The 8,674-nt window shown below is 38.4% G+C and overlaps 1 protein-coding gene across 1 annotated transcript; it reads left to right on the forward strand.

The window, feature by feature from the left end:
- Positions 1–654: 654 nt before the first annotated feature.
- LOC115631837 (lipase 3) lies at positions 655–2,008 on the forward strand. The gene is made up of 3 exons (XM_030528679.1): positions 655–765; positions 829–1,551; positions 1,615–2,008. The coding sequence occupies exons 1-3, from the start codon at positions 658–660 to the stop codon at positions 2,002–2,004; spliced, it is 1,221 nt and encodes a 406-aa protein (XP_030384539.1). The 5' UTR covers positions 655–657; the 3' UTR covers positions 2,005–2,008.
- The last annotated feature ends 6,666 nt before the right edge of the window (positions 2,009–8,674 follow it).

Raw genomic sequence — 8,674 nt, forward strand, 5'->3', positions numbered from 1 at the left:
GAATACTAGAGTAAGGGGTGGAAAAAAGGAGAGCTAATCATCCTTTCGTATAAAATATGAAACCTAAAGCAGGTTCTTCTAATGTCCAATAAAGTGCAGAACCTGCCTCTCTTTATCTGTTTTTTTATTACAATGGAAGAACCTTTTCTCAAGAATTTGTTTCGAACCACTCATCAAATGTTTGCTGTTAACATTAACTTCATAATTTATTGACCGCAGCTAATTCTTAGTTTCCTCAAACGATGACACCTGACGATCGATATGATTTCCTATTTGAAGCATAAACACCATAAACCATTTCAAAGACCCCCATGGGGGGCGAACCTTGAAAGTTGGCCAAAAATAACATCAAGAAGTGATGAAGCATGTGAATTTATGTATTATCTTCAATAATTTATTGCCTCTGTTCACCACAAAACAATTATAAATCGATAGATTTCGACATTAGTTTATGTTCTTGAGCTTCCTCTTGCTATCAGAACGATAGCAGACATAAATCTTGAGAATTATCACTTCATTGATGATTACATGTGCGTTCGAAAACGAAAATTCGCCCACTCGAGCGCTAATCTATAGATTAGATAGGCCAGCTATTAAAAATCGCCACAAGCAGAGCCATTCCAGTCATTCGGCCTGCAACTTCGGAAGACAGCTAACATGCTAAGAAAATTCAGTTTACTACTAACATTGGTGGCTTTCGCAGCTGCCTATGATTTGGAAGCCAATCCCTTCATCGACATACCTTTCAAGCCCATAACCACTTCGGTAAAGTTGACGCATCACTGGGAAGTCGCTGGTTTTTGAAATGGTCTAGCTTTTCTCTTATAGGAGGATCGCATCAAGTCCCATGGCTATCCCGGCGAGTCCCACTTCGTGGAGACTGAGGATGGCTACGTGCTGAACATGTTCCGCATTCCCTACTCGCCCAAGCTGAACAATGCACAGGAGCAGCGTCCTGTGGTGTTCATACAGCACGGCCTCTTCAGCTGCTCCGATTGCTTCCTGCTGAACGGACCCGATAACGCTCTGGCCTATAACTTTGCCGATGCGGGCTACGATGTCTGGTTGGGCAATGCTCGTGGCAATCTGTATTCGCGCCAGAACACGAAGATGAGTGTGAATCATCCGTACTTCTGGAAGTTCAGTTGGCACGAGATTGGCGCCTACGATCTGCCCGCCATGATCGATTATGTGCTGGCGGAGACGGGTGAGAAGGCTCTCCACTATGTGGGACACTCCCAGGGCTGCACCACGTTCTTTGTGATGGGCTCCTTCCGACCGGAATACAACGAGAAGATCAAGACAGCCCATATGCTGGCCCCGCCCATTTTCATGGGCAACGTCACCGACGGCATTGTCGTGGCCACCGCCCCCTATGTCGGCACACCTGGAACGGGCGCCTCCTTGCTCGAAAACCAACTGTTCATTCCCCAGAATACCTTCATCTCCCGTCTGCTCGACACAATGTGCAGCACCGAAACCATTATGCTGGAATACTGTAAGACACTCTTCCTGATGTGGGCCGGACCCGATCTAGGCAACCTGAATGTGGTAAGTTGGCAATTCACATTTCCATTATGCAGAGTTGCTTTAACTTTTCGAAATTCCCGGCAGACTCTCTTGCCGCAGCTGGCTGAAACGCATCCCGCTGGCATTTCGTCCAACCAGGGCATACATTTCGTACAGTCCTATGTCTCGAACGACTTCAGGCAGTACGATTGGGGCACGAAGAAGAATCTGGAGGCCTATGGCCAGGCAGAGCCCCCGTCCTATGACTTGACTAAAATTTCCTCCGCTGTCTATTTGTATTATGGACTCGCCGATGGCTCGGCCAACAAAGAGGATGTGCTGCGCCTGCCCGAATATTTGCCCAATATGCGACTCCTCCACGAGATTCCCGAACCCACTTGGGGGCACTTGGACTTCATTTTTGCCCAGCAGGTTAAGGAAGTTATCAACGATAAGGTTCTGAGCTACTCTAATTCCTACGAAGGCAAAAAATAAACACATAGACGACTTTTTACAAAAACAAACAAATTCGCAATCTTATCTTCCAAACCCGCTAGCCCGGCATTTCCACAAAAAGAGAAAGAGAGCCCTCTACAGACAAAACTGAGACAAACTGAGAGGTCAGTGGCAAGCTGTAAATGCGCTGGCTAATTACCAGCAGCTGGCCCTCCAAGTTGGCCAACATGGTCACGCCTCTAGACGCTAGACAAACTTTTTTTTGCACTCAAACATGGCTCTGGCTCTGCCCCGCATTACAAATGCAATTTATCTCTCGGTTTTATTTTCGGCGTTGCATTGTCATGAAAGGGCAGTAAAGTTTTTGCAATTATCAAGCGGCATTTCCAATGCTAACAACCCGCTAGATGTAGCCATAATATCAATCTGATTAAAAGGCATTTGCGAATTATGAGGCGCATATTGTGGGTTAGCCAGAGATTGTGAATTAGCCATAGCTACTATATTTTGATAAGAAAACCACTCTGATTAGGGTTGGAGGAATGTTTATTTCTTTTTCTTTTAATGGCAAACGGCACGCGAGCAAAAAATAGAAGAGTTGTGTTAATATCAAAAGATTAATATTAAAGACAAGTTAAGTTTAATACCAAAAGATTAATTTTAAAGACAAGTTAAGTTTAATTAGGGTGTCACCTTTAAGAACCCATAACTACAAAACTCTTTTGCTATTCAGGCAAACAATTTTTTCTTAATTCCCACAACCTGATAATTTATTTATTTATTAAAAACACACTTTCTATATATTTAAGTTGATAAGGTTTTATAACCTATACTCTTCATTATTAACTAATTATAGATACACACCAATTTATGAGCCAATTATTGTGAATAAAACAAATGGAATAAAATGAAAATTTTTTTAATTTCCCACAGCCTGACAATTTCCATTTATTACAGTAACATCTAATAAACGCCTCCCACTCGGTGGGGGAACATTATTTTCCTTTCGACTAGCTATGCCCCGATTCACAGTCAAGTGTTGTCAGAGGCGTCAACCGATTTATCAATTAAAAATAAAAACTTAACAGAGAAAAGAAGTTAGGAATTAAAAATGGAATCATAGACCCGGTGGGGGAAGATTTATTAGCCAGACTGGTTCTATACAAATTAATGAGGCATTCTGCAGCTGGAACTTTATAGTATTTAAAGTTTTGAATGGAGAGATAAAGTGAGTTTTATGTAAACCCCGAAATAACAAGGAATTCAAAAAGCATTTGGGAGGTTTTTGTGTATACTGGTGATTAAATTTCCTTTCTTTTCGTATGACTTTTTTCTGATTTCATATATAAATAAAAAAATAAAAAATATACGTATTTTTAGGTTTTTTGAAATTGTTTGATTTTGTATATTTTTTTTAAGAAAAAACGATGTGTTTTATTTTCACATTAAAGTTGTTTCTGGGGTCAAAAAATGTCTGTAAATGAAAATTTTAAAAACAAATTACTCAACTATTCAACTGGCTTGTAATTTTGAAGGAAGGGTGTCAGCCACTTCAAAGAGCTCGTTAAGTGGAGAGGTGTGTGTGGTTGACTAAATGATTGAATGAACTTAAGTGGTGGTGTAGTAAATCCTAAAATATTCAATGACATACTACATGTATCCTTCAAACAATTAAGTACACGCAGTGCCAGTCAGGCAGAAGTCTCCTTCGCAAGTGCGTCAGCAAACAAGATGAAGAAATTGAAAAATTTCAAGGACGACTAAACAGAAAATTAATAAACTGTCAAAACAAATTCGTTGCATCGCTGAGCACTCAAACCATTATCCAGAATACACCAGAATGTTAACGTCTACGTCAGCTCAGCTACAGGACCCCATTCCCCCAGTCCTAGCTGAGCATAAATTTGGAAAACAGTGCTGGCACGTAATCCTTTATTTTCATATTGAATTCGGTGTGGAAAAGGCAAACAGAAAAGTGTTAAAAGTATTTCTCAAGCGAAAAATTTCACAAGTGCCCAGGCGGAGTAAAACTTTTGTCGCGACCAGCGAAAATCTGGGATTATTTTCTCGTCTATTTCGCGTAGTTATTGTTGTTGCTACCATTATTATTATTGTTGTTGTCGACTGTCTAAGTGGCGGCGACGCTTTTGTCCGCATAACTTAAAACAAAAGCTTCAAAACAGCAGCAGCAGGGCCAGCGCAAGAAACTTGCGATTGCAAATTGAAAAAATTCGAAAAGCGTCCTCGGAAAACACGAAAAACAAAAAGAAAACAGAAAATATGTGCGAACATATACGGGTGTACGAGTAAATGAAGAAAATGAAAAAATTGCACAAAAAGTTAGAAACAACAAGGCGAATGTAACTAACGCCGTGTCGCTGTCGCTATTCCATGTTGTTTGCCAAATGTTTATTGTCAAAGTTGGGTTCCAGCTGCCGATTGTTTGGGTAAGTAGCTCGACGTTACTGCCAAAAGTCTCGGTGCATGTCTGCCAGATTAGCTGCAACTTTTGCCCAAAGTTCACGGAGCAGAGCACAAAAAAGGCCGCAGTGCCAAGCAAACAAAAATATCTGGAAATGCTCGCACTTTGTTTACGCCACTAAAGTTTCTAGTTTGAGTAATTACAATAATTGTATTTGCATTTCGACAAATGAAAATACATAAATTTAATTGCTCAGATGGGAAAATTGGAAACGTCCTAGCTGGAAAAGTGCCAAGCTGAACTGCATATTTTGAAAAAACATTATCGAAAACTTCTAGTACATGTTTGGAATGAAAACAAAAATTTTAATAATGCATGCGAAAAGGTTGAAACTTAGGAAAAAACAACAAAGGCAAACATTTCCATTTCAGGTTTTTAAATAGGCATCTATTAGTTGATACTTATTATATGGAAAAATTGGATAAATGATACAAGTTCGGAGAAAACAACATCAGAAACATCGAATTGAGCTTTTGAAGTCGACCAGCGACAAATAGTAGTTGATTTTGTAAGAAAAAAAAGTTATTTTAAATATATTTATATTATTTAAAAATATTGTAAAAGTTTTGAGCAATTTTCGAATAATAGAATTAAACTGACACAGTCACTCTTAGGAAGCATTTCATATCTCTGAATACATTTCATTAACATGCTTATAAAATAAATAATACTAGTTAATGCATACAATATTCTTTATTATATAAGTAAAAGAAACAATAAACAATATATTTCTCTTAGTGGTAGAAAGATGCAAATATTGCTTATTTTATGATTGCTTACACTTTTTATTCAAATCTTTCAGAAAGCGTTTCCTACTGCTTTAACAAGCAGTTGTTGAATGGCAAGCAGTGCAACGGAAACCAACAGCCGCAAAGCAGCTTAGTCCGCCATGGTTGGAAGCTTAACTAAAGCATGAAATTAGAGATGGACACATTATTTAAAATGTTTTCAATTACTTGAGCCACGCATTTACCAAGTTTAAATATTACAGAGCATTTAATTAATTAATTATGCTTAAAGTTGCTTAATTAATGTTGCTTAAAATTGTAACAACAATTCTCTGATTGCACGATTGTTTTATTTATAATCTATTTGTTTTGTAAATGTCTAGAAATGCATAAAAGAGATAAGCCTTAAGAAAAAATCGCATCCTTCTGCCTATAAATGAATTAGTTAGGCATATATGTGCAATGTAATTAAAGTCTATTTAACGTGCTATGCGTAGATTTCACAATTTTCCATGCCTGGTAAAATGTTCAGCAAATAACCAACAAGCTTAGCATTTCTTGAGCATTTCTTTCAAATCGCTGAAGATTTCTTCTACAAGTATATTACAGAAACTTTAAAGCATTTCTCTAAAAAACTCTATTTTTACTGGTTTTCGCCATTTTCTTCTAATTCCATTTATTAAAAGCTAGAGTCAGCTCAATTTCTAAGGTCTTCCCAAATATGCGCCCAAATGAGTTTTAAAATGATTTCAATTTCAATCTAATTATAGAAAAAATGTACAATAATTGGCAGTTCATTAAAGATGCTGTGCGCGCGAATGTCAGTTAATATTTTAATAATTAACTCGTTGAATAGGAATACAGCTGTTCAGTAGAAATTGAAAGAAATGGCAAAGCCGACTTAAGGCTCGTTAATTTCTTTTGTATTTTCATTGCCAAACGGCAATTCGCACAATATACACAATATACTCGTATGTGGACCTATTGCCATTTGTTATATTCACGCACATAATCCATCCAATCAATTGAGAAACTTTACAATTTTGCTTTCACATCCAATGGGTACAAAGAGCCCTACGCCCACTTATGCTGAGCCGAGCATGACAAGTATTAAAAAGTTGGCTTTTATCAAACAAATTTATCGCACAGCTTCGCTTCATGATGTAACAACAACAACAACAACAACACGAAGTAATTGTCGGCGGTAGTTTATTGACACGTCTTGAACACAGAATGGCGAACAGCGAGAAAAGCCCAGCAAGCATAATTCAATGAACATATCAATTTTCAATCACACCAAAGCTTATTAACTCCACGGTAGAAAATGAAAAGCCAGTCGAAAGTGGTGTGTGAAATGAAAAAAAAAACATAACTTTTAACGCCCCAGCAACAACAACCAGCCCGAAGCTAATCAGGCTCTAATGGCGATAAATATTTCATTTTATATTTGGCAAGAACAAAGCGCGCGTGCGCGAAGGTTGCCTTCAAAAAACAACAATAGCAACAACAACAAAATCATGGCCATGGCCCGCCTGCAACCAACTCCCTCGCTGCTGGCCCTCCTGGCCTTGCCGGGCCTCCTGGCTGTTCTGACAAAGCGGCTGCTCAACAGCAATGGGCAGACAAAATCTCAAATACGATCGACAATCGTGTAGTCGATGAAGACGACGATGGCGATGAGGCTGTTGCTGTTGTTGTTGTTGTTTTTTTTTTTTTTGGTATATGCCTCATGATGATGCACACTATGGGTTTGTGGCTGCAGTTGAAGTTGCTTCACTGCGGTTCTTTTACTTTTGTTTTTCACCTCTTATTGCAATTCTTATTTTATGAATCGCTTGCCTCGCTGCCTCGCACGTTTTCTTCGCCATGGGTTGTTGCCTTCAAATATGCGAACAGATTTATGCAACTTGCCAAGCGACATGGGCGGCTCTACTCTGCCCCCTCCCCCCAACCCTCTCCATCGCGCTCACCCACCCGTTCGGGCTGCCACAATGAGTAATGCCTACAAATGTCGGCTCCGGGCCTGATTGGCGGCATGACTTTCCTTGCAACGGCGCTGAGTGCGCTTCTTATGGTTCTTTAAAGATGCTGATTTGCCCTGAAGTTGGTTTTATGTGGGCCTCAAACGACTGCAGCATCTGCTTTGCTGAAGCATTTGTCACTGCTCGGGCGATTTGTTGTTTAGATATGCGAACAATTTACTTTAACGTGAGTCATAACTTATTCCCAAAAATAATTGATTTGTGAGCTATGACTAAGGATTATGTTTTGTTTTAACTTCAATGTTCTAATCTGCCAAAAAATAAATAAGCTAGTTAACCAGCTAGTTGCATCCTTCATGGGCCAAAAAAATGCTGATATAATTGGCGAAAGCTGGAAAACATTTCAGCGCCGTTACACCAATTACAATCCCACCAGATTTGGCATTTTGTAACCAATATCCATACCGAAAATTCACAATCGAAAATGGACAGAGCATTATTTAAAATTTAGATTCAAGCTTTGCTCTTTTTAAGCAAATTTGATAGACTAACATTTAAACTGATTCGCAGAATTTATTTCCGACTGAAAGGAAATTGTTTACTTTTTCCAATTGAGCTCTGCTTCCATTTTTATCGCTTTAGCACCATTGTTTTATATTGCATTAAATATATAATTATTGTTATTTATCACAAAACAAATCATTTATTTAGTCATAGAAATATTTGAAATATGTCTCCATGTCTCCAGAATGAATCAGCTTATTGGTTTTTCAAATTTATGAAGACAAGTAACAATGTTTCTTTTAAGCCCCATTTCTTCATATTTGATTAAATAAATAATTATTATTATTTATCACAAAACAATTCATTTATTTAGGCTGCTTTCATGATCACAATTGAGCACTTGTTTCATTTGAATATTTTTTTAAGCCCAATTTCTTCATATTTGATCAAATAAATAATTGTTATTATTTATCACATAAAAGTTCATTTATTTGTTGCATATAAATGCTTGTCTCCATGAGCACATTCATGCTTATTGGAATTTATGAAGACAAGTAGCCATAAACTCGAGCGGCTCTCCAATCTGGGCAACAATTTTTCATGGCTCAGCAGATACTTAATTAAGCGAGAAGCTTATATAATGAAGTGATGCGTTTCTTGGAAAACGCCGCAGCAATTCTACTTATCAGCCTGCCGTGCAATTAATTGCTTCATATTAAAAGTTCATTTGATAAAAATCTAGCCAACGGTCAACACTCAATTACCGCCTAAGAGAGCGACTTAAGAGTAACTTTATGGACAGAGAGAGAGAGAAAGAGTGCAGCTTTCGAACAAGAATCTTCGCTGTGGTCCGACAATGCAGAAACTTTCTTCAGTGCTTTTCTTAAAAGCGACAGCCAACAGCGCTCGGAACCTCAGTTGTGAGCCAACACGCGACGCGTAAAGAAGGCCAAAAGAGCAGACGCAAGAAAGAATTGAGAATAGTGTATGACAAGGTGAAATAAAGCCCAAAG

Source organism: Scaptodrosophila lebanonensis, unplaced genomic scaffold (genome assembly GCF_003285725.1).
Source record: "Scaptodrosophila lebanonensis strain 11010-0011.00,11010-0021.00 unplaced genomic scaffold, SlebRS2 tig00001412-arrow-pilon, whole genome shotgun sequence".
NCBI classification, from domain to species: domain Eukaryota; kingdom Metazoa; phylum Arthropoda; class Insecta; order Diptera; family Drosophilidae; genus Scaptodrosophila; species Scaptodrosophila lebanonensis.

Bases quoted from the DNA above. Each gene is read 5' to 3' on its own strand.
- LOC115631837 (XM_030528679.1), top strand. From the start codon at position 658: ATGCTAAGAAAATTCAGTTTACTACTAACATTGGTGGCTTTCGCAGCT. The intron at 766-828 runs GTAAAGTTGACG...TTTCTCTTATAG, and splicing joins TCAAGCCCATAACCACTTCG to GAGGATCGCATCAAGTCCCA. The intron at 1,552-1,614 runs GTAAGTTGGCAA...AATTCCCGGCAG, and splicing joins ATCTAGGCAACCTGAATGTG to ACTCTCTTGCCGCAGCTGGC.